Source organism: Eurosta solidaginis, chromosome 4 (genome assembly GCF_040869045.1).
Source record: "Eurosta solidaginis isolate ZX-2024a chromosome 4, ASM4086904v1, whole genome shotgun sequence".
NCBI classification, from domain to species: Eukaryota; Metazoa; Arthropoda; class Insecta; order Diptera; family Tephritidae; genus Eurosta; species Eurosta solidaginis.
The window spans coordinates 63,266,295-63,290,887 of NC_090322.1; the positions used below are offsets into that span (position 1 = coordinate 63,266,295).

Below are 24,593 nucleotides of genomic sequence, written 5' to 3' on the forward strand. Positions count from 1 at the left end.
TCTAGCTAAACTTGCGGCCTCCGCCGGAAAGTGGGCCGAATTTCGGGAATTCTACCGGCGGGAATGAAGCGAGCCGAGGCGGATTCAATGAGCTTGCGGAAAGCACGATCTCTTTGGCGGGCATCAGTCGGGATAGGGAGGGCAGCAAAGCGGTTGTCTGTGAAGGATTTGTATTCGTCCCACTTTCCTTTTTTAAAGTTTATGAAAGTGCGTTTTTCTGTGACGATGAAGTCGCCGGTATGCTCGAGCGAAATAAGTTTAGGCAGGTTGTCGGATGCCAATGTTACCATCGGCTGCCAGTTGACGCAGTTTACGAGTTCTGCGCTCACGATTGATATATGCGGCCAACTGTGACAGCTTCCTACCATACGTGTGGGGCGTCTCCGTTTATTGTGCAGAACGTCGTTTCTTCTATTTGATCCGCCAATATCTCACCCCTACTGTCCGCCCGCAACTTTGAATGCCATAGATCGGTATGGGCATTGAAATCGCCTAAGATAATGCGATCTTTGGCAGTGAGTAAGGCGATGATACTAGGGTGGTATCCACTGGGGCAACAGGTGGAAGGAGGGATGCATATGTTGATGATTTCTAGGTTTGCATCGCCTGACCGGACAGATAAGCCTTGACGTTCTAAGACACTGTCCCTGCTGACGATGTCAGGATCAAATGTATGATATTGCACAGAGCGATGTATGATAAACGCGAGGCCGCCACCATTTCCGCTCTCGCGATCTTTTCTGTGGACATTATACCCAGAACAGGTCAGCAGAGCAGATATTGCTGTGAGTTTAGTCTCTTGAATCGCAGAAATGCGGATGTTGTGCCGCTTCATGAAATCGACTATCTCTGTGATCTTCCCAGTTAATCCGTTACAGTTTAATTGAAGAATTCTGAAGTGCATGGGGGGAGACGTCGTCACTCTGGGAGTAGGTGACGGGTGACTACGCCTGGGCTGTGGAAGGCTAGGACGCAACTGCTGTTGTGGCACGAGTTCAAGGTAGTTAGTTTTAAGAACGGGGATCGCTGGGCGAATTCTGGCATAGATGTCCGACGTCTTTTTGTGGATATCACTGAGGACCTTTTTGTGTTTTTCTTTACATGCGCCTGAGTTCTCAGATGCCGTATTTCCTCAAAGCGCTTGCGAGATGACTTCTTAAGCCCCTGGGAAGTGGAACCTTTTCAATCAGATGCCTGTTGGGAGTCCAGGTTTCTGGGTATTCAACAGAAACTGTTTGTTCAGCATTACATTTCTCTCCATAATAGGGAGAACTCTCACCTCGTTGTGTAGATGGTGCTCTTGGGACATAAGAAGACAGCCCGTAGCGGTTTTGAGAACAGTGTTTTGATAGGCTAAAGGTAACAACAAAAAGTTATTTAGGTCTTTATCTGCTTATAAAATTTGCCAATAAGAATTTTCACACAAATCAAGGCGAGCGGTATTGTGAACAATTCGAAACAAATTTTTAAATACGATCATGCATGTTGTATATTTAACTAAAATACATTTTAATTTTTTTGCTCAACGCTGTCAGCCAACTCACGTGCATAATTAAGAATTATATTATTATATACATATGTACGTACATATATTAGTGCTTATGTCAGAATCAATATTAGGGTGGTTCTCGTGTTTAACGTTTTGGAAGTTCATGTACGACGTCCATTATGAAGTGGGCTCATAATGCGCGTAAATTATTTATTTTAATAGATTTGCAAGCCTCAAACATTGCCAACACTCTCTTAGTTTTTACAATTTTTGAAAATAATTAATCGAAAATCCATAAAAAGCTGAAGACTACATGCCTATTAGTTTTACATCTTTTCAGCTCAAAACCTAGAGAGATTAATAGATGTGTATATAAAATCAAATCTGAATGAATAATTATTCCTTCCCCACAACAAGCTTACACCAAAAGTAAGTAACTCAATACTGCATTGCACAGAGTGGTCATGAGTATAAAGAAAGCCCGGAGCACCAGAAATATGCCAACAATGTCTCCAAACGAGCAGTCATGGAGAGTCTCAACTCGATTAAAGTTCATCCGGCCTTAACAAATTGGATCGGCTCCATGTTAAGCTGCAAAATGATCACGCCGCGATGGAAGTCATCATAAGCGGCAGAAGTCTAACACCATTCAGCTCTCTAATAGATCAGGCACTTCGGGATGTGCATGCATGGGCATCTGGAGTAGGGCTAACCGACATAGCGGAAAAACCGTTCTAGTACTATTTACTGGGGAAATAAGGTCCTCAATTGGACTAAGACTAAGCTTTTAGGGGTAACCCTACAAGAAAAATATAGCACAAAATATCTACTAGTTATGCTAGATAGTAAGTTGCCGTGAAAACTGTGGAAGAAAGAGCGAAGAAAGCCTGCAGGGGACTGTATGCATGAAAGAGGATGCTAGGATGTACGTTAAACCTATCACACACACCTCGCTCATTGGGTATTTACGGCAATTTTCAAACTCACACTTCACTATTTGGTGCGCAGCCACACAAAAGAGTACGAGTACCAAAAAAACTAGAGGGATATGCAGATTTTTAATGATAAGCATTAGGGGCGCCCGACCGACAGCATTCTACACCCGTCTGCAAAACTAATGGCCAAAAATATCGAGTTAGCAACTGCAATAAGGCTTTAGGCCAACCGGCAGCTTGAATGTAGGCCGTATGGCCATAGCAGTACAGCGCCATTTAATATCGGAATATTTTGCCCGATGCCCAAGCTTCGAAAGAGATTTTGAAGCAATTGACCTGGTGGATTGGCGTCATGGTGAGGAAAGGGCAGACCATACAAGACACGTGTATACGGATTTTTCCAAATTAATGGAAGGGGTCAGGTCTTTTCTTCACTGTGTCGATCCAGAAAGAAGAAAGCAGCAGAGTCTCATACAGGACTTCGTAAAAAAGTGACCTGGAAAGCAAAGAAGCTTTGAAAAAACTTTGCTAAGGCCGGACCATACATCTTTACTGGGTTGGCAAAGGAGGGTGCAGCACTCGCTGAAACAACGGTAGACGTCTAAATCCGTTTGGGTAAAATCAAAATGAGGCTGGAGTTGCACACGATCCATCAAGCGTGGTCGGAAGCGGATGGCTGCAAAGTTTCTAAGATGATGTAACTTTGAAATTGAAGACCGCGTTATTTTTGAGTAACGAAATAACTTGTAACAAAATGTTAAAATATAAGATTTTTTTGGAATTCAACAGTTTTGGAAAAATATTATTTGGCGTCCGATGCCCAGATACCATGCGTACATGGTTGGCTTTGTGTTGGATGTGCTGCGTTGCAGACCGGGCAAATTTAAAAATTAGTTGATTAGTAGTTAATTGATAAGTAATGCAGAAATTACCATTTCTGACCATCTTTCCAAAGAAAACATACAGGTAATAGTGCACGTGAGTCTATTGGAAACCAACTTCTAGTTAGGATGGTGGTGGCTTCCTATACCCCTACTGGGGTATGATTGTACAAAAATTACAATTGTGAACTTTGTAAGTATTTAGTAAATGTAAGGGGTAAATGCATTTCAAGACGGCATACGAGAACTAGAAGCCCAAATAAAAGATGAATAGTTCATCAAAACCTCATTAATAAAACTTGCTTTTAACTTACGCTGTTCAACTGCTTTGTGTCAAACCAAAATACTTTTGTGTCTAACAAGAATACTTTAAAGTTCTTCGTTGTTGATTTTTCCAATAGGGTAAGAGTTAAATTCATTTTGAACCGACTTTCCATCACAGCTTGTCAATTTTGATTTGCAGATAAACTAGTTTTATCATTGTGCCATCTTCAGTGTTCAATTCCTTTTTGTGGTGCTCGTGCTTAGTTGTAAGCATTTATAACCTTTCCTTGCACAGATCTGTTCCTTTAGGTACGTGGTGTGCGTATAACAGGTAGTCAGTCCATGTGTATTCGTGGAACGGGATCGTGAGGTGAATGTTTCGTTTATGGCTGGTGTGATTCGTTTACAGGTAGAAGTTAGTCGCTTTTTTTCTTCAGTAGACGAACAAATTAGAATCAATGATTTCTACCGGCGAATCATAACAGCCATAAACCAAGCATTAACCTAACACGCTCGTACCACGAATACACACGAACTTACTGCCTGTTCCTACAGAACAGTTCTGTACACGAAAGACTATGAAAGCTTACAACCATGACGGAACGATACAAGGTGGCAGCATGGTGACATACCTACAAACATAAATAAAAATTCCATGTATTTTGTTTTTGTAAATTCGTTGGACAAATGTCAAAATCGTACTACGCCGAAAGTTGATGTATCAAATCAAATAAAAAAAGGGTATGATCAGCTGTCCCATGCTGCCACCTTGTATCGTTCCGCCATGCTTACAACTTAACACGATAACAACAGTACGAAGTCGAACACTGAAGATGGAAAAACGCCGAAACTGGTTTGTCACCAAGCCAAATTGACAAGGGATGACGGAAAATAGTTCCAAAAGAATTTTAACTTGAAATTTATTTTTTAGCTTGTTTACAAAATGTTGATTGGAAATACTAAGAAAAAATACTTTGCGTGATATAGCTGCGAGAGGATTTTGGCCGAGCTTTCCTTGCAATTTGCATCTAGCTACTTTTTGCAGTACTCCGAAATGAATCTTCAGGTCAAAAAAGCTTTCTCTGAGAAGCTTTTAATGGCAGAAGTACACTCTACGTTTCTAAAGCTTTTATTGCTGTTTTTCCGGGACAATGAAAGAAATACGAGAGTAAAAAAATTACCCTAGTGTGCATATACATATGTATGCTTGTACTCGTATATACAAATCAGAGATCTGCTTTCAGTACTAATAATATTAGTGCACTTAGTCATGAGCCAAACAATTGTGTCTAAATTTGTACTTAGTCAAGTACAGACAAATACTATGAGTGATTAGCACATAAAATAGAAAATACATACGAGTGCCGCGTAACACATATGTCTCAAACATATATGACATTGTTGAGTATAAACTGATGTCATAGTCGCTTTAACTCAGTAGCACTTTGATTTCGTGTGTAATACACTGTATACTTCGTTTATCATCGGTTTTACTTTGGCGCTGTATTCAGTTTAGTTTCGTGTACATCGTTGTGTTGCTGGCGCCAGAAGACTGATATGACTTTATTCATTTTATTCCACTGTAGTCTTACTCATTCCAATTAGTGTTTTCGTATAACACAGTTGACTTTCTTGTTCAATAAGACAATCAGCGTTGCCATATATTTTTTTCCAAGTCGTCAGACGTCGCCCAAAAAAACGTCAAAAATCGTCATATCTAAGGCAACAACCAAAGTTGAGTTAGGAAGAATTTGGGTTATTACCAGGGGACGTACGACTGTATTCACCGGAAACCAAAATGGGATCGCCAGATTTCATTCAACAATATTAACTTTAAAAGCGTTTTTCTGAACATTGTCTTTGATTGTTATTTTTTGTTGCCACATACAACATACTTAAAAAATCGTTTTTAATTCATTTCCGTTTATTTTATAAATAACAAAAACGTCTTAAAAGATAAATTTTGTATTACATACAAAAGGTACTTGTTTTCAGTCATTTTAACAATTATTTTTCTTTTTTTCTTTGAGCTCGAATCGAATCTCGCATAAACCCCTATATCATTTTAATTTCTTAGTTATACATTTTCGCGTTCATTTTTTTTAGCATATTTGTTTGCAGTTAAATATTATGACAGAAAAAGTTATTCTATTTTAAATAATATTGGGCTAGCAATATTCCTTTTAATGTATCAGTTTCCAGACGGTTTCGGATTTTTGTTTTGTTTAAATTTATTTTAGAAAAAAATCGTTCTACAGAAGAGTGTGGCAAACACATTAGATCTGCAACGAATGTACATAAACTAGAAAAGGCGTATGTAGAGTCAGCTCTTTTGGTAGTAGAAATAGTTTTCCAAAAAACTTCTGGAGGAACCTTAGAAATGTCTTCAAAATATGTCTTAAATTCTAAACACATTAATTCCCTATACTCGCTATCAGTATCTTGCACAATTTTCTGATCGATTGTGTGCGAAAAATGTTGCAAGACTCAATTTTTTTCCAGCAACTTCTTTGGGATCCACGAAACTTAAGTTTTGTAGAACAACATTGTTAATATCGCAAAACGCTTTCTAATTTGATCACACAGTTCAATATAATACAATCGTGTTTAAATTTGACTTCTTCTTGCTCGGAACTGTTAAAGGTGATAAGCTTATCCATCGCATAAACTCCTATATAAATCTGATAACTTTGCAATATATTTGAAATGTTTTTATAATCTATAATTTCTATGTTGTCTAATGTAATACATTCCGGCTTTACAAAATTATACAATATACTTAAATAAAGTCTTTCTGAATACATATTATGTGCTTGAAGCTCTGGAAAATTGTATTAACTTTATTAATATTTTGAAGGATATATTTCAGGATGGTGAGATAAATTTCAATCATATCATCCAAGCTATCAATAATGGTTTTTGCAATGTTTATTTTGTCAACATTAACAGCGAAGTTAAAAAAATATTTTTAATGGCTCATAAAGTTCTAATACTCTGTATACTACTGCCTCTAAGGATAGCCAGCGAGTTTGACATGGATGTAGCACCTTTTTTGGCTGCAATTCCAATAGCGCAATTATATTTTTCAATTGAGTAGGTACATCTCTGAGAACTATTGGAAACGTAAATATACACATTGCGCACCAATGTTTCTACACTGCTTGGTAGCTTTAAGCAGGCATACGAAGAGCAAAGTGCCAAAGAATGACATATACATTTAAAAGTAATTAAGTTGGGAATTTCTTTTTTAAAAATTCGAGCGAACGAATGCTTCGAGCAGGTCATGTTATTGGCTCCGTATGCAGCAAAAGCTAGCATATTTCTTGTAAAAGGTATACAATGTTCAATAAAGCTTACTTACTTACTTAATTGGCGCTTAACCGTCTAAACGGTTATGGCCGTCCAACAAGGCGCGCCAGTCGCTCCTTCGCTCCGCCAACCGGCGCCAATTGGTCACACCAAGGGAGTTTAAATCGTTTTCCACCTGGTCCTTCCAACGGAGTGGGGACCGCCCTCTACCTCTGCTTCCATAGGCGGGTTCCGATAGAAACACTTTCTTGGCCGGAGCATCATCTTTCATTCGCATAACATGGCCTAGCCAGCGCAGCCGTTGCGTTTTAATTCGCTGGACTATGTTGATGTCTGCGTATAGCTCGTACAGCTCATCATTAAATCTTCTTCGGTACTCGCCATCGCCAACGCGTAGAGGTCCATAAATCTTTCGAAGAACTTTTCTCTCGAACACTCCCAAAGCCGCTTCATCTGCTGTTGGCATGGTCCATTCTTCTGCCCCATATAGCAGGATGGGTACGATAAGTGACTTGTAGAGTACGATTTTCGTTCGCCGAGAGAGGACTTTACTTTTCAATTGCCTACCTAGTCTAAAGTAGCATTTATTGGCAAGATTGATTCTTCGCTGGATTTCAGTGCTGATGTTGTTGCTAGTGTTGATGCTGGTTCCCAAATAAACGAAGTCTTTTACTATTTCGAAATTATGGCTGCCAACAGTAGCGTGGTTGCCAAGGCGCATATGCGCTGACTCTTTGCTCGATGACAGCAGGTACTTCGTTTTGTCCTCATTCACCATCAAACCCATCTTTACCGCTTCTTTTTCCAGCTTGGAGTAAGCAGAACTAACAGCGCGGGTGTTTAGGCCGATGATATCAATGTCATCAGCATATGCCAGTAATTGCACGCTTTTATAGTATATTGTTCCAGTGCGGTTAAGTTCTGCAGCTAGTATAATTTTCTCCAGCATCAAATTAAAGAAATCGCACGATAGGGGGTCACCCTGTCTGAAACCTCGTTTAGTTTCGAACGGCTCGGAGAGGTCCTTCCCAATTCTGACTGAGCTGATGGTGTTGCTCAACGTCATTTTGCACAGCCGTATAAGTTTTGCGGGGAAACCAAATTCAGACATAGCGGCATATAGGCAGCTCCTTTTCGTGCTGTCGAAGGCGGCTTTAAAGTCGACGAAGAGGTGATGTGTGTCGATTCTCTTTTCACGGGTTTTTCCAAGATTTGGCGCATTGTGAAAATCTGGTCGATGGTAGATTTACCAGGTCTGAAGCCGCACTGATAAGGTCCAATCAGCCGGTTCACGGTGGGCTTCAATCTTTCGCACAATACACTTGAAAGGACCTTATATGCGATATTAAGAAGGCTGATTCCACGAAAGTTGGTGCATTTTGCAGTATCCCCCTTCTTGTGGACTGGGCAAAGAACACTTAGATTTCAACCGTCGGGCATGCTTTCGTCCGCCCATATTTTGCTAAGAAGCTGCGAACTTGAATAGCTGCGCAGGCAATCCATCAGCGCCCACGGCCTTGTTGTTTTTCAATCTGGTTATTGCTATTCTAACTTCGTCATAATCGGGCGGGGGGACATATATTCCATCATCATCGATTGCGGGATCGGGTTCTTCATCTCTGCGCGGTGAATTGCTGCCTCCATTTAGGAGAGCAGAGAGGTGTTCCCTCCATAATCTAAGCACTCTCTGGACATCAGTTGCAAGGTCGCCGTTTTCATTCCTACAGGAGTTTGCCCCGGTCTTAAAACCTTCCGTCTGTCGCCGTATTTTTTGGTAGAATTTTCGGGCGTTATTCCTGGTGGCTAGCAGCTCAAGCTCCTCGCACTCACGCCTTTCTGCTTCTGCTTTTTTCTTCCTGAAAAGGCGTCTCGCTTCCCTTTTCAACTCACGATAGCGTTCACACACTCCTCCTGTCGCGCTCGCTTTTAACGTAGCCCTGTAGGCAGCGTCTTTTCTTTTGGTTGCAACGCGGCCTTCTTCATCATACCAGTTGCTTTTTCGTGGCCGCCGGTAACCAATTTTTTCCTCGGCGGCGGTACGAAGTGCTTTGGAGATATGCTCCCACTGCTCCTGTATTCCTTCAGGATGAGTTATGCCCTCAGAGAGCAGGTGTGAGAGTCGAGTTGCGAAATCATTGGCAGTCTGTTGTGATTGAAGCTTTTCGACGTCTAGCTTTCCTTGTGTTTTTTGTTCCTTGTTTTTAGCCGCGTTGAGGCGGGTGCGTATTTTGGCTGCAACGAGATAATGGTCCGAATCGATGTTAGGAGAAGTTTCATTGTGTAGGCTGAACTTTCCGACTGTAGGGCCAAAAACTCCTTCTTTGCCCACCCTGGCGTTAAAGTCGCCAAGCATGACTTTTATATCATGACGGGGGCAGTGCTCGTATGTGCGTTCTAATTGTTCATAAAAAGTGTCTTTCACCTCATCGTCTTTCTCCTCTGTCGGCGCATGGGCGCAGATGAATGATATATTAAAAAAGTTTGCTTTTATTCGGATGGCGGCGAGACGCTCGTCCACAGGCGTGAACGCCAGCACTTGGCGACAAAGTCTCTCTCCCACCACGAATCCGACGCCGAAACTGCGCTTATTCGAATGGCCACTCCAATATATGTCACAATTTTTGATCTTTTTTCTTCCTTGCTTCATCCAACGCATTTCTTGGATGGCGGTGATGTCAGATTTTGCTTTGACGAGGACATCACGAGGACAGGGAGCGGACGTTCCAGGTGCATGCCCTCAATTCATTGTCCTTCAAACGTTTGCCATGGTCGTCATCAATAGAGAGTGTATTTATCCGAGGCTTGTTGTTATATTTCATTGGAGTATGGTTTTACGTGGCGGGTCCCAAGCCCAGCGCACAACCCGCTCAGCGGGGGTGAAAATATTACTTGGCACGTTTATATAGCGAGCCGCTTGCTCCAAGACAGACGCCCACTTGCAGCCGCACCTAGAAGTGTACAGACGCTGCCGATGAGATCTCCCCTGGCTAGCCCTTAAACCGATTATTTTAGAGTGGCCTAGCCAGGTTGTCGCCTTCTCACATTAGCTCACCGCTAAACGGGTGTTTAGCGGCTACCCAGAGGATACTTGGCCGCAAGCGACCGGCAGTAGTGAGCTGCTTGAACCGCATGCAAAAGAATCGCTCTGGCCATTCCCAGGTGAATGGCGGTCAGAAGCTTTCCCCACTTTCGTGGACTTCTACACATGGCCCCACCCTTCAATAAAGCATAGAAGGCAGGCTTAAATCATCATTTTTCATTACAAAATCGTCCAAGCGTCATTCTAGTTGAAAATCGTCAAAATGACGACGGCGTCGTCAATCTGTCAACGCTGAAGACAATTGAGTACCGAACTGCTTCGTGGCTTATGAGCGGTTATTCATTTTACGAAGCATGACTATCTAATGTGTGTTAGTGGATATAAGTGCTTGATATTCTTTGTTTGCATACGCACTAATACTAATTTTTTGGTTAGTCCACTAATAACCTTAAAAGATGAATAATTGCAGCTCACTGATACAAATATATAAAAAATTTCAAGCTTTTGGATTTACTTCAGACGCTTAAAATGTGAGACGTTGTAATGGTTGAGAACACGTACATAAATTGCATAGAACTTTAGCATTCGCCAATCGTTCTAACCTTGATAGTGACACTTTTTGTTTTTCGAATAAATAAAGAATTGAAAAATGCACTGAAGATCAGAATTACAAGGTCTGCGTGTGTTGTATATTTGTTTGTTTATTTACTAAGCACGGCCTAATTAAATATCATATAATAACGCAGTTTAATACTGAAGTAAATAAAACGTGGATATTAACAAGTAAAGGTATCTAAGTTCGGCTGTAACCGAACAATATATACTCGTCGTGAGCTTCAATTGCACATTTCATTTCAGATAAATTACTTTTCTGCATAACACGTGGCACTGCCCGTTTAAAAAAAATGTCTCCCCCTTTCCTCTTACAATAAAACTTGATCCAAAACTATTTTTTGCAAAGTTGTAGCTTATTATTCTAGTCTACGACCCTTTTAAATTTGTTTTATATCTAAGTTGCCTTGGTCTTTAACAGATCCCGTCCATTTTTACTAGAAATATTTTCTACTATAGGGAAAATTTGTGTACCCAATTTTGTTACGATATGTAAATTTTTCTTCGAGTTATGGCTCCCGAAACATAGAAAATTGCTTAGTCATAAAAGGGGCGGTGCCACACCCATTTTAAAAAATTTTAGTGTTTTCCAATTTAATGTTATAATTCAATTTAAAAAGTAAAATTCTGTTGATACAAAGCATTTTTTCGCTAAGATATAGCTTACAATTTTCATCTACGACCCTTTAAAAATCTTTCGTATAAAAGTCGGCGTGGTCTTTAACCGATCTTGTCCATTTTCTCTAGAAATATTTCCTGCTATAGGGAAAATCTATATACCCAATTTTATTACGATCCGTTAAATTTTCTTCGAGTTATGGCTCCCGAAGCATAGACAATTGCTTAGTCATAAAAGTGGCGGTGCCACGCCCATTTTTTTAAATTTCTTATTTATTATTATAAATCCACTTGAGAAATGAAATACCATTGATATAAAGCTCTTTTTGCAAAGATATAGCTTATTTTATTCGTCCACGACCCTTTTAAAAATATTGATACGAATATTAGCAACACTAAGGGGTACTGCCATCTCTAAGCCGATGCTAAGCAGTGATGTCCATCAAATCAATAATTCAATCATTATGTCCACACATATGTACGTACATGCAGGGAGAAGCAACGCACAAACACATGCAGATATCTTATCTGAGATATGCAATATAATTGTGGAAGTGTCGCTCACAAACACATGCGCATATGAGAGCTATACACGTACATCTGTAGTTATAATTATAACAGATAACCAACTAGTAGATTCGAGAACAGAAGCGCCTAGAAGATGCAACGAAGAAATCAAAGAGTATAAAAGGCCTCAACAATAGAGGCGCTATAATCAGTTTCGATTAAGCACGCTATCTGTCGGGAAATAGTAGAGTTATTTATTGTGAAGTACTTGAATAAAGGCCATTTTGCATTATTAAATATTGGAGTTATTTATTCAACAGTTTAGTGATTCGAACTAAGGAGAAGGTTGCAAATAAGAGGATTTGCAGTAAATTCTTTACAATATTTTATATAAAAGTGGGCGTGGTCCTTAACCGATTTCGTAAATTTTTCTTCAAAGCATTCCTTATAGTAAAGGCAAACTCTCTCCGATGTTTGTTTTATGATTAATAATATTTGTAAAATTGATTTTATCGCAAGTGGGCGATGCCACGCCCACTTAAAAAAATGTTTTCAAATTTTTATCAAATTTCAACATTCTAGGTGACCTATTTACTAAATAATGAGGTTTTTTGTGTTTTCCAAAATGTTATATATATAAAAAGTGGGCGTGGTTATCATCCGATTTCGCTAATTTTCAATACCAATCTATTCTGGGTCCAGATAAGCTCGTGTACCAAATTTGGTGAAGATATAGAATATTTAATCAAGTTATCGTGACGGACGGACGTACATGGCTCAATCAAATTTTTTTTCGACACTGATGATTTCGATATATGGAAGTCTATATCTATCTCGATTCCTTTATACCTGTACAACCAACCGTTATCCAATCAAAGTTAATATACTCTGTGTGCAAAGCACGCTGAGTATAAAAAAAAGATGATACAAAAATTTTAAGGACTACCTTTATATAAATGGACCAAACAAGAGAAGGCAATTTTTTCTTTCATACAGACATAGTCTTGTTGAATTTTGACTAAAAAACTTTAACAATAGCTCTTGTTAAAGAATTTTGGGATTTAAAACTATAAAGGTGGAGTCTTTTAATTTAAAGCATACCATGTACTTGGGATTAACTAATTCATTATTTAAAATTTAAACACGCGCTCTACCTTTATAATTTTAAATACCAAAGTTCTTTTACAGGAGCTATTGTTAAAGTTTTTTAGTAAAAATTCAACAAGACTATGTCTGTATTAAAGAGAAAATTGCCTTCTATTTTTTGGTCCGTTTATATAAAGGTATTCCTTAAAATTTTTTTTCATCTTTTTTATTTTGAATTTTTTAGTACTGCCCACAAAAAGGCAATTGCAACTTTGATTAGTAATATAAGTAATCCCTAAGTCAAAATTCTTATCTTTATTTATTTGTTCAAAATAGCAATATTTAAGAGAATTAGTGGAATTTTCGCAGACAACACTGGTAAAAACAACAGAACTCCGTCTCGCATCATAACAAGAGAAAATTCCACCTCGTTTGTCAGCTGAAAATCGTGGTGAAATTCGCATACGCCTGAAAGTATAAAAGAATCGTGGTGAAAGTCGCTACGCCTAAAAGTATGCAAGGACGTGCATGGAGTAGGGCCTTTAACGAGGTGGAATTCTACAACGCCTGCAACACTCAGGAGGCTAGCCATGAAGGTATGGCCTAATCTTCTAAATAGTTCGACTTGTACGTTACGTAGCTCAAATTTTTTGATCAAACATTGCACTGTCACCGTGTTTTAAGCTATATTTCAGGTTTCAAGTCTTTAGATATCCAGGAAGTTAGTTAAAACTCGATTGCAAGATTCCCAATTTAAAACAAGTTTTCTCAATATCTCGATGCATGCGCCACCTAGCGGAATTTTTTGATAAAATTATGCATTGTCACCGGATTCTCACTTGCGGCTCAAGTTTCATGTCTCTAGCTCATCGGGAAATTACTCGAAAATCGATTACACCCTTTTTAAAGGATTTGCAGTTATCTTGACTAGCGCGCCACCTAGCGGAACTTTATTTTCTATAAGTTGTATTGTCAACAGGCCTTTAACTAAGTGCCAAGTCTCAAGTCTCTAGGTAATCGGGAAGTTAGTTAAAAATGGATTGAAAGATTCCAAAATTTTGTTTTCTTACAATCTCGATACGCGTGCCACCTAGCGAATTTTTTTTGATCAAATGTGGCATTGTCACCGAGTTCTGACCCACGGCCCAAGTTTCAAGTCTCTAGCTCACCGGCAAGTTACTCAAAAACCGATCGCAAGATTTCCCTCGATTTTCATGGATTTGTAGCTATCTCAATTAGCACGCCACCTAGCGGAACGTCTAGAACTATGTGCTAAGTTACAAGTCTCTAGGTAACCGGGAAGTTAGTTAAAAATGGATTGAAAAATTCCCAAATTAAAATTAATTTTCCTAATATCTCGATCCATGCGCCACCTAGCGGAATTTTTTTGATCAAATATTGCATTGTCACCGGTTTCTGACTTACGGCTCAAGTTTCATATCTCCTGCTCACCGGGAAGTTACTCAAAAATCGGATGCAAAATTCCCTCGTTTTTCAAGGATTTGTAGTTATCTCAATTAGCGCGCCACCTAGCAGAATTTTGTTTTCTGTAAATTGTATTGTCACCAAGCCTCGAACTGTGTGCCAAGTTTCAAGTCTCTAGGTCACCGAGAAGTTAGTTAAAAATGGATTGAAAAATTCCCAAATCAAAATTAATTTTCTTAATATCTCGATCCATGCACCATCTAGCGAATTTTTTTGGATCAAATATTGCATTGTCACCGAGTTCTGACTCACGGTACAAGTTTCAAGTCTCTAGCTCATCGGGAAGTTACTTAAAAATGGTTCGCAAGATTCCCTGCGTTTTTTCAGGGATTTCAGGGATATTCGTTTATGTCGATTCGTCTGCCACCTGGCGGAATTTTGTTTCCCACGAATTGTAGTGCCATCGACTCGCAAACTATGTGCTAAGTTTCAAGTCTCTGGATTACCGAGAAGTTAGTTAAAAGTCGATCGAATTTCCAATTTTAAATTAATTTTCCGTATATCTCGAACCGTGCGCCACCTAGCGGATGTTTTTTCACTTGCATTGTACTCTCTCCCAGATCTGAACTATGTTCTAAATATAGGGTGTCTAGCTCAATGGGAAGTTATCGAAAAATACTTTTCCGTGGGTCAAAAATTCGTATGGAAATGAGGTGACATACAAGAAAGGGACTTAATATAAAGGTAATAATAATAAACTACTTTATGTATGGCATTTGAAAATTTAAGTCGTATGCAAGTTTTTCAATTTTGCACATATTTCTAAGTTCTCATTAATATGGGCTAGAGATGCATTCACTTTAAGATGTAAGGCAATGAATGAAGGATGTTGCCACGAAGTCTTGCTCCGCTCTGTCATTACAGAGTTGTACGATAAAAAGGCTTACCAAGGCAGCCGGGCGACTCGAGATATTTCCCGACCAAGGATGTCATTTCAGTGTAACCCAAATTTAATTTGTTGCGTCTCTCCCAGCGGATCCTTGCAGTGGGACTGCGCCATATTCTCCTGCTGCGGGAAGGTATCGAATCCGATCCAGGGTCAATACTTGATCCCGGTTCAGAGAAATGGTTTTGCTGAGTGTGCCGGAAAAGAATCTTTATAGGACAATCACACTCTTGTCAGTGTGTTATATATAAGGGAAGGTTACACAGCACAGGATGTTCTGGGCTAGACCCCAAGACCCTTCGACCCCGTACCTTTTACAAATCTTTTGTGGCACTTTGCTGTTTACGCTCAAGGGCTTCCAGTAACAGGGAAACATACTCTTGGTCCCTACCACCTTGTGCACCGTTTGCCAGCACAGAATATATATGCTTGCGACATCTGTCCAATGCAGTTCCTGTCTTGGACGGTGCCACTTTTCTAGATATTCTAGTATCAGCGTCGGCATCCTCCCGACGGGTTTCATCGCGCCACGTTGCCAGGCCGCAAACCCAACTACACCGGGTACTCCAATGCTTACCCAAAGACGTCCAGTCCCAGGCCCACAACAGCACTTGCGACTTGCCCTCCCTTCACCTAGGCATAATCACACGTCACTTAACCCCCTGAGTGACGACGTCTTCCTCGTTGTACAGCAGAATACTGCGGTTAGACTGTAATGGGTTAACTTGGAAGATCGCGGAGATCGTCGATTTTATGCAGCGGCACAACATCCGCATTGCTGCGAACCAAGAGACTAAATTCACAGCAAGATCTGCTTTACAGACCTACTCTGGGTATAACGTACTGGGTATAACAGAATAGATCGCGAGAGTGGAAACGGAGGCGGACTCGCATTCATCACCCACCACTCAATGCAATATAATCTATTTGATCCTGACATCGGCCGTAGGGACAGTGTCCTGGAAATCAATGAATTTCTGTCCGGTTAGGCGATGCAAATTACGAAATCATCAACATCTACATCCTGTCACCTGTCGGCCACCGATATACGAATACCGATATATTCATCACCCACCACTCAACGCAATATAATCTATTTGATCCTGACATCGGCCGTAGGGACAGTGTCCTGGAAATCAAGGCATTTCTGTCCGGTTAGGCGATGCAAATTAAGAAATCATCAACATCTACATCCTGTCACCTGTCGGCCACCGATATACGAATACCGATATATTCATCAATTTCAAAAAAGGAAAGTGGGACGAGTCCCTGAAATCCGGCCACATTTTCCAGCGGATTCCGCAACTCTAGCGGGAGAACGTGACCTTCTAAGACAGCACGACCCCGGCGATCCCTCTGCCCGTGTGGGTAAGCTATGGTCCACCGTAAAGTCCCTATCGAATCCAATTACGCACAGCGACAAAATATCCATCGCCTTCGTCGATAAAGTGTTGTAGGATGCGAAAAAATGCGCGAGCGCTTTCTGCCGACAATATGTAATGCATTCTAGGGTAGACGAAGCCAGGCGGTGGGCTAACAGACGCGCACACAAGCATAAACACAGCGCGCCCCCAATTAGCATCATCGCCAAACTGATGAATAAATAAGCCTTTTACATAATACAACGGATAGTCCCTACAGGTTGAAGGAGTAATGTCATATGCTTTTTGGCCAAATGAAGCAAGCCGCATAAAAAGTTCAAATTTTTACTGAGTTTTTTTTTCACGTTTATACATTCTTGACAGTGCAGCCAAGTGCAACTTGTATTTTATGGTTGCTGAAGATTTGTCGATATGTATGTAAATACAATACGATTTACGGCAAGAATTGCTAAGCCAATCAAAACAAAAATTCTAAACGCCTTTGGTTGCGGTGCAGGTAGGGTGAAGTTGAGTTAACCCCAAATCACCATGTTCTATTGAGTTCGGCTATAAAAGCTATTCGAGTTTATGTCTTAACATTTTTAGCCACAATTTTGCCATGTAATTTAGACTTTGCTTATGGTCAATGCTAACTCGTTGTTACGACTAGGTCTCGGTCGTGCTTGAGGCTTCTAAGGCCAATTCTAAGAGATTTGATTTTTTTCTTCGTAGTTTTGATTATAGTTTGTATGTATTCAATTACTTGTTGCAATATTTATATATTTTTTGTTTTCGTTCATACATATATATGTATGTATTATTAAATGGCGGTGGCAGTGACTCTGACTGAGGCTGTGTTATTCTAAATGCACTTGAGACGCTTTGGCAAAGTTCGTTAGGTGACCTTCAAAATTTGATTGCAGCATTTACAAGGTATTGCATTGGTAAAAAAACTTGAAATAACGAAATGTTGCATGGCAGTGCGAAGGTTATTTGGAAGCGTGCTTAAACGGACTTTTGGTACTGAAAAGTATAGCTTTTTTTGTTGAAGCTTTATATACTTATGGGTTTCGCGAAAAGTAGCTGGTGAAAAATGTTTATCTTATCAATTGAGATAATTTTACAGACGGTTTAAAAGTCGTCTAATAACACAGGTCAACCAAATTTGAAAAAGTGTAGACAAATTAATGAGCTAATATTTGTATGCTTAATGGTGTGTTCAATTTAACTTAAGATTTTTAAAAATTAATGAGCTTAACACCGGTAAATAATAATTGTTATTCAATTATTATTTTTGTTTATTGGGAAAAACTGAACAGAAGGAAACATTTACTGACATATTGCGATGGTACCATTTCGAAAACCACCACGTCGTCATTGTCAGGCAATTTCGTAATGTTACTTATTTCAACAGGTTTCACCGGGCATCGAACCACGGTCAAACTGCTGAAATAACAATCGCCTAATAAAACAGAACATTTAACAACCAGCATCAACACAAACAACAACATCAGCTCTGAAATCCAGCGAAGAATCACCCTTGCCAATAAATGCTACTTTGGACTAGGTAGACAACTGAAAAGTAAAGTCAGCTCTCGGCAAACGAAAATCAAAGCGGCTGCGCTGGCTCGGCCATGTTATGCGAATGAAAGATAACGCTCTGGCTAAGAAAGTGTTTCTTTCGGAAGCAAAGGTAGAGGGCGGCCCCCACTCCGTTGGAAGGACCAGGTGGAAAACGATTTAAACTCCTTTGGTGTGACCAGTTGGCGCCGGTTGGCAGAGAGAAGGAGCGACTTGTTGGACGGCCATAACCGTTTAAACGCCAATTAAGTAAGTAAGTAAGTCATTTTATTTCGAACATGCATGGTTTGGTGAATCCGCCTACATGCAGTTAAGTGACTAAGGTGCCTAAAAGTACACTGAAAATTCGTGAAATAATTTTGTACGTAGAAAACATAGCAAACCAAATGCAGGCAAAGGAAGCCTTTTAAAAACTAAGACTGCTTTTTTAAGGAAAACAGTTGAACCGACACCGAATTCAGATTCAGCGTACCCGATGGCTTGATGATGCGTTAAATCATCTTTTCAAAAAATATTTAACGGCCAATGTCATTTGTAAATGGTTAGGTTAGTTTAGAGTGGCCACCGGTGCGAGTACCAGTGAACTTAGGTCCAAAAAAATCCTATTATGATACCACGTGGATCTCTCACCTACTCAAACCAACAGGTCGATTCAGCAAATGTTAGGAATTTCTTAGGTTCCAACTTAGCCAGATCACAAAGATCGTCAAAGAAGGGAGATCCCAGAGATTTCTTCCCCTTGCGCCAAAGCGCAGGGCAATCGCACAAAAATGCTTGACTGTTTCTATCTCCTCTTCATCTTTACAGCTCCTGCAGTAATAATTATAGGGGGCGCCCAGCCTTGTGCATGCTTCGCGATTGCTATGTGGCCGGTTATAAGTCCGACCACCAGAGATATGCCCCCCGCCCCCCTTCCACGAAAAAGGACAGTTCTTGATAGTCTCGCATCCCATTCAGGCCACACGAGCTTAGTGTGGTAGCAGGACACCCCCACGCAGAATAGAGCACTTCTTTATACCTTCTAGAACAGAACCAGTTCAGTTTTGGCTGAATAGACCGATAGACCTTTACTCCTAGTCCAATTCCACCAGTCTCAGCTTAGTTTGCATTAGATCGCATAGTGTCTGCGGAAACTTCCCGCTAACTAACAGCGCAAGGTTATTTGCATATGCGATTACCTTGCTGCATCCGTCCTTCTCAAGGAGAACCAAGAGCTCATTAAGTGTGGCAACCCATTGAGTTTGACCACCGTTGAACCTGCCATGTCGGCATGCACCTTTCTTCGCAGCAGTAACTGCTGAACAAGTTTCACTAGTTTCATTTGTAAATAAAAATTAAATTTTCAGCTAAGTTGGGGTGTAGTGACCTCTGTGAGAAATCTATCAAAATCAGAGTTACCAGTATTTGTTTATACAATGCTACAGTCCTCCAAAACAGCCAGCCTTAAGGGGCTATATATACATTGCAAAGTTCACAGGCCACCTAATGCACTGAAAATTTTGCAGGTAGTTTAATATTCTTAACATTTTATCATATGCGCATACATAATGGTATAAGTCTCTAAAACCTATATTTGGTAGGTACTTACTCTTTAGAGCCCATAACTCAAAGTTATCCAGTCCCTCTAAAAAACGTTGCATTTGTTTGCGACACTTTGGTGAGGCATTGGGATTGCGAGCAGCGTTAAAAGGTGGTGCTATAGAAATAAATCGACGGCCAATGTTGTATAAATACACTGAAATTTGAAAGAGTAGGGAAAAATAATTAATATTCATAAAATTCACTTTTGGTGTTATATCAGAGAGAGAATTTTGAATGTATAAAAAATTGTAACAAAACAAATGAGTAGTCACAGGCAATAATGACCTAAATCGACGTTAGAAATATCCAAAATACAATACTTTAATGACAAATTTCATAATAGTCTAGGAGCCCGTGACTGCCAGACTTTCGTCATTTTATAAAAGTTGAAATTTCGCCAGTGCATACTTCCAATTGAAGCAGGATCGTTGGTCTATTATAAAACTTGAGTCATAGTGGCTTTAACAGATATCGTGCAAAAATTTTGCAGAAAAATAGACCTTTCTTTCGTCATTTTATAAAGACCGATTTTCATATATGGTCTTCGTCACGATACAAAAAGCAACTAGCCTCATTGCCAGATACTTTCCATAGTGGCTTTGTCCAGCCAAACACTTTTTATAATGCAAAACTGTACGTCTTCATAAAGCTAAATACCTTTTCATAAGCTGCAAGTTTTTTACGGCAAACAAAATTCGAAAAGTTTTTTTAAAGATTTTGTGTTCGAATTTCAGTATAACATTTTTTCGATGTTCTTTGAAGTTTAGAAGGATTAAAAGACGAAAGAAAGGTCTATTTTTCTGCAAAATTTTTGCACGATATCTGTTAAAGCCACTATGACTCAAGTTTTGTAATAGACCAACGATCCGCCTTCAGTTGGAAGTATGCTCTGGCGAAATTTCATCTTTTATAAAATGACGAAGGTCTGGCAGTCACGGGCTCTTACTCTATAACAAGAATGTACGAAAAGAATAATATATTGTAACGAATTTACTGCAAATCCTCTTATTTGCAACCTTCTGCTAAGTTCGAATCACTAAACTTTTGAATAAATAACTTCAATATTTAATAATGCAAAATAGCCTTTATTAAAGTACTTCACAATAAATAACTCTACTATTGTCCGACAGATAGCGTGCTTAATCGAAACTGACCGTAGCGCCTCTACCTTTGGTGGTTTTATACTCTGTGATTTCCCCGTTGCATCTTCTAGGCGCTTCCAGAATTTACTCAGTTATTGCCATATAATTATAACTACAGATGCACGTGTATAGCTTCTCGAATGCGCGCGTATTTGTGAGCGACACTTCCACAATTACAATTGCATACTTTCAGGAGCATCTCAGATAAGATATCTGTATGTGTTTGTGCGTTGCTTCTCCGCTGCGTGTACGTATATATATGTAGACATAATGATTGATTCGTTTATGTAGATACATAATGATTGATTTATGGATGTGCATAAAACTCACTCTTAGCATCGGCTTAGAGATGACAGTACCCCTTAGTGTTGCTAATATTCGTAACAATATGGACAAAAAAAAATATTCACAAAAGTATGAGGAGCGTTTAGCACATTTCCTAACTCGACTTAGGCTGTTATCGGTTGTGACTACAGAAATTATTTCTCATTATGTTGACTCCGCTCATTTAGCAATCGTCCTAAGAATTTTTATACTTAAGAAAAATGTAGGGATTATTATTATTTCCCAAGCCATTCCATCTGCACTTATTTAGCAATGGATTCCTATCTCTTTAATTTACCGAAGCTTTAAGCATCTTCGTACATTTTATAAATATTCATAGATATTGTTAAAACATTGAATGCAAAATTTGTATTCTTCTTCAGGAAAACACTTTTGAATATTCATTTTAGCTTACGTAATTGTATATTTTTCAAAACCATTCCTTTTTTATTTATTTTTCATCTTTCATTCATAATTCCGAGAATGGTAGACGAGGATAATATATATTCATATGCATAAATACCTACATAACTAAGCCGTAACCACCAAAAAATTTGGATCTTTTGTAAGGCTTATTTCATATGGTCAAAAAGGCTAAGACGCCATGAAAAGCTTTTCACAGAAAACTCATCTGCCTTGCAGATGCCGTTCGGAGTCGGTGTAAAATACGTAGGTCCAGCCCCGCCAATTTGTAGGGAAAATTAAAAGGAGCACGACGGAAATTGGAAGGGAAGCTCGGCCTAAAATCCCTTAATACTTAAATAATTAAAGGCACAATAACCTCCGAAGTAATTTTATGGCGATCTTCTATTACAATTTGTGTCGTGCTCCTCCTAATTATTTCTACAAATTAGCGGAACGGAACCTGCTTATTTTACGCCGACACCCAACGGCAGCTTTCATAACAGCAATAAACTAGGAGTGCTGGCCAAATCACTGCCGAGGGGCTACCCCGTTTAGAAAGACATTATTCTAATTCAAAAAAATTGTTTCTAAATTTTTGAAGCTGCTTTGCCCGGGGCTTGAACCCTCTTCGTAACGATAGGCGGAGCCTATTCCTTATAGCACTCATCAGTTTTTTGTACTTATGTTAAGAGGCATAAGGTTTATCTGAACGATAACGTTATGTATAAAGCTTATCATCTATTTAAGAAAGGCTTACATGAGACTTATTATAATACTTAAGGTAGAATATAGAAACCATATTACAAGGCTTACAGATCAATTAAAATAAGGCTTACATGCTTTATCATGACCTTTTCTATAAGGCTTATAAGATAAATGAAATCAGCATTACATAAGACGTTATAAGAAGATTGTATCTGCATTGACTACAATTACCTGATTATAAGATTTATGGATCAGGTAGGATAAGGAATAGTATGCCATATTTTAACTTTAAAAGTTTTATTGCACACATAAAATAGGTATAAAACACTGCCTGGATTAATATTCCCTAACTCATCTTTATAATCACCTATTTAAAAACTTTATTCAAGTGTAGACTTCCAATTATTAAATTTTGGCTCAGCCAGCCAATAAATTGTTAATCTGCCATGAAAACATTCTCAGTAAAGCTAACCTCAGCTTGAGTGCGAGAAGTGTTGCTATACTATAAAGGTAGAAAGCTTTGAACTGCATTTCTTTTGGGAAATTTTAAAACATTTCAAGCTTGCAACATATGTAGTTGAGACTGCTAGTTTCCTTGTATTCCCGTTAGATGACTTTGATTGAAATTTGGGAGTGGTCCCACCCATTGAATTGAGCGAAGCACTAACACAAGTACAACAAAAACAACAACAACAACATACAGACCTACTTATTTTTATTTTTCTTATTGATAACGCTTATCTGTAGCGTAAATAAGCGTTAAGTAAGGCGTTAATATAATGCGTATGACATACTATATTAACTTTATTATAAGGTTTATATATAAGTAGTGAAACCAGTAATCCTTATTTCTTACAACCGTTTATGCCAGTTTTTGGTGGGTACTAAAGCATACCACTAATTAGGTATTATTGATAATTCAAAATAGGTATGGCCTGCCACATTAGCATCAGGAAATAAGTGAACAGCGCTTCATGATACGTCAGAGCAGACGAGACTTTCGGCACGGAATTTCAATTATGCTGATTTTTAAATGAAGCATGTACGTTTTCTAAAAAAAAAAAAAACTCAAAAAGGTACATAACACTTAGAAGTAGGTACGTACATAAAATGAATGTTGACACCCACAGAAGAATGTCCCCACTGTTAATAAGTAGTTGTGGTTAGGCGGAATGTAGCGGCTACGATTCTTAATGCGGGCATAAGCCATCAACATTTTTACAAGGTACATACATATGTATGTACGTATGCAGTCCAAGTGTATATAATATATATCTACAATGTAAATACATAGATATTTACTCAATAGGCTTTTAAGAAGAGCTACACGATAGGTGGCACAACTTTTAATCTTGTCATAGAAACCACCTGTTGCAGTTGTTGCTGTAGCAGTGCTTCGCCCCATCTAAGAGATGCGAATAGTCACAAATTTTCATCAATATTCTCTAACGGCAGTTCGAAGAAATTGCAGTTTCAACAAGGGTGGTCGAGAAAGAAAGGGGTGTTGCAGGTATGTACACATTATGTATGTCGGAGTTGATTCTGTATGGGTAAGAGTGTAACCTATTACAATATCCAGATCAAAGTTGAGCTTGAGTGATGCGCGTCTCCCTTGGGAGGCTACTTTCCTCTACTGTGAGTTCAGGATATCTGACTTTAAGAACGAGGTTTGTCGGACAATTACTAGCTAGAGGTCCGGCGCCTGTTTGTGTATATCACTGAGGATCTCTTTGTGCTTTTCTTCTTCGTACGGCTGAGTTCTTAGGTGCGGGATATTCTCATAATGCTTGCGGAGATAACTTCTTAAGTCTCTGTTGGGGTGCCCAAGTTACTGGGTATGGTGTTCTAGGCACTTAAAAAGACAACCAGTAGCACTTCTGACAGATAGGTTATTAACTGAGAGGATGAGTGAGAGGAAAACGGAAAGTTATACTAAAAGCCACAGCCAGAAAAAAATAAATATAAAAGATGAATGGGAGTCAGAGTCGGTGTGGGTGTGGGAATGGGTTTGGGTGTGGAAGGGAGATAAAGGAATAAGGGGTTAACAGGAATAGAAAAAATGGAAGATAAAGTAGAAAAGAATGGGATAGAGAGTAAAGAGGGAAAGTGAGGCTCAATTTTAAATTTAAATTTTCGAACAGAACAAAGTCTGCCGGGTACTCTAGTACTAAGATACAATTTCTGAATGATCACATACACTACACAAACTATGGATGTAATCAGTGTTCTTGAACTAACGATGGGTTCCTTGGAAATAGTACCGAAACCCGATATCTCTTTTTGGGTCTTTTCCTGATTATATATCCGTTTGAATGTAATTCCCAGCTTCGGACTCGGAAAATATGCGTGTTTTTGACATTTTCACACGACTGATCAACCTAG

At 39.2% G+C, this 24,593-nt stretch overlaps 1 protein-coding gene across 10 annotated transcripts in view; it reads right to left on the bottom strand.

The window, feature by feature from the left end:
* Positions 1-24,593, bottom strand: part of drd (drop dead) — a 115,231-nt gene that overhangs the window by 39,917 nt on the left and 50,721 nt on the right. For all 10 annotated transcript variants that reach the window (XM_067781907.1, XM_067781909.1, XM_067781900.1 and 7 more), the window contains one exon: positions 19,643-19,789. In XM_067781907.1, the coding sequence (XP_067638008.1) occupies positions 19,643-19,789 (147 nt within the window). The remainder of the gene's footprint in view (positions 1-19,642; positions 19,790-24,593) is intronic.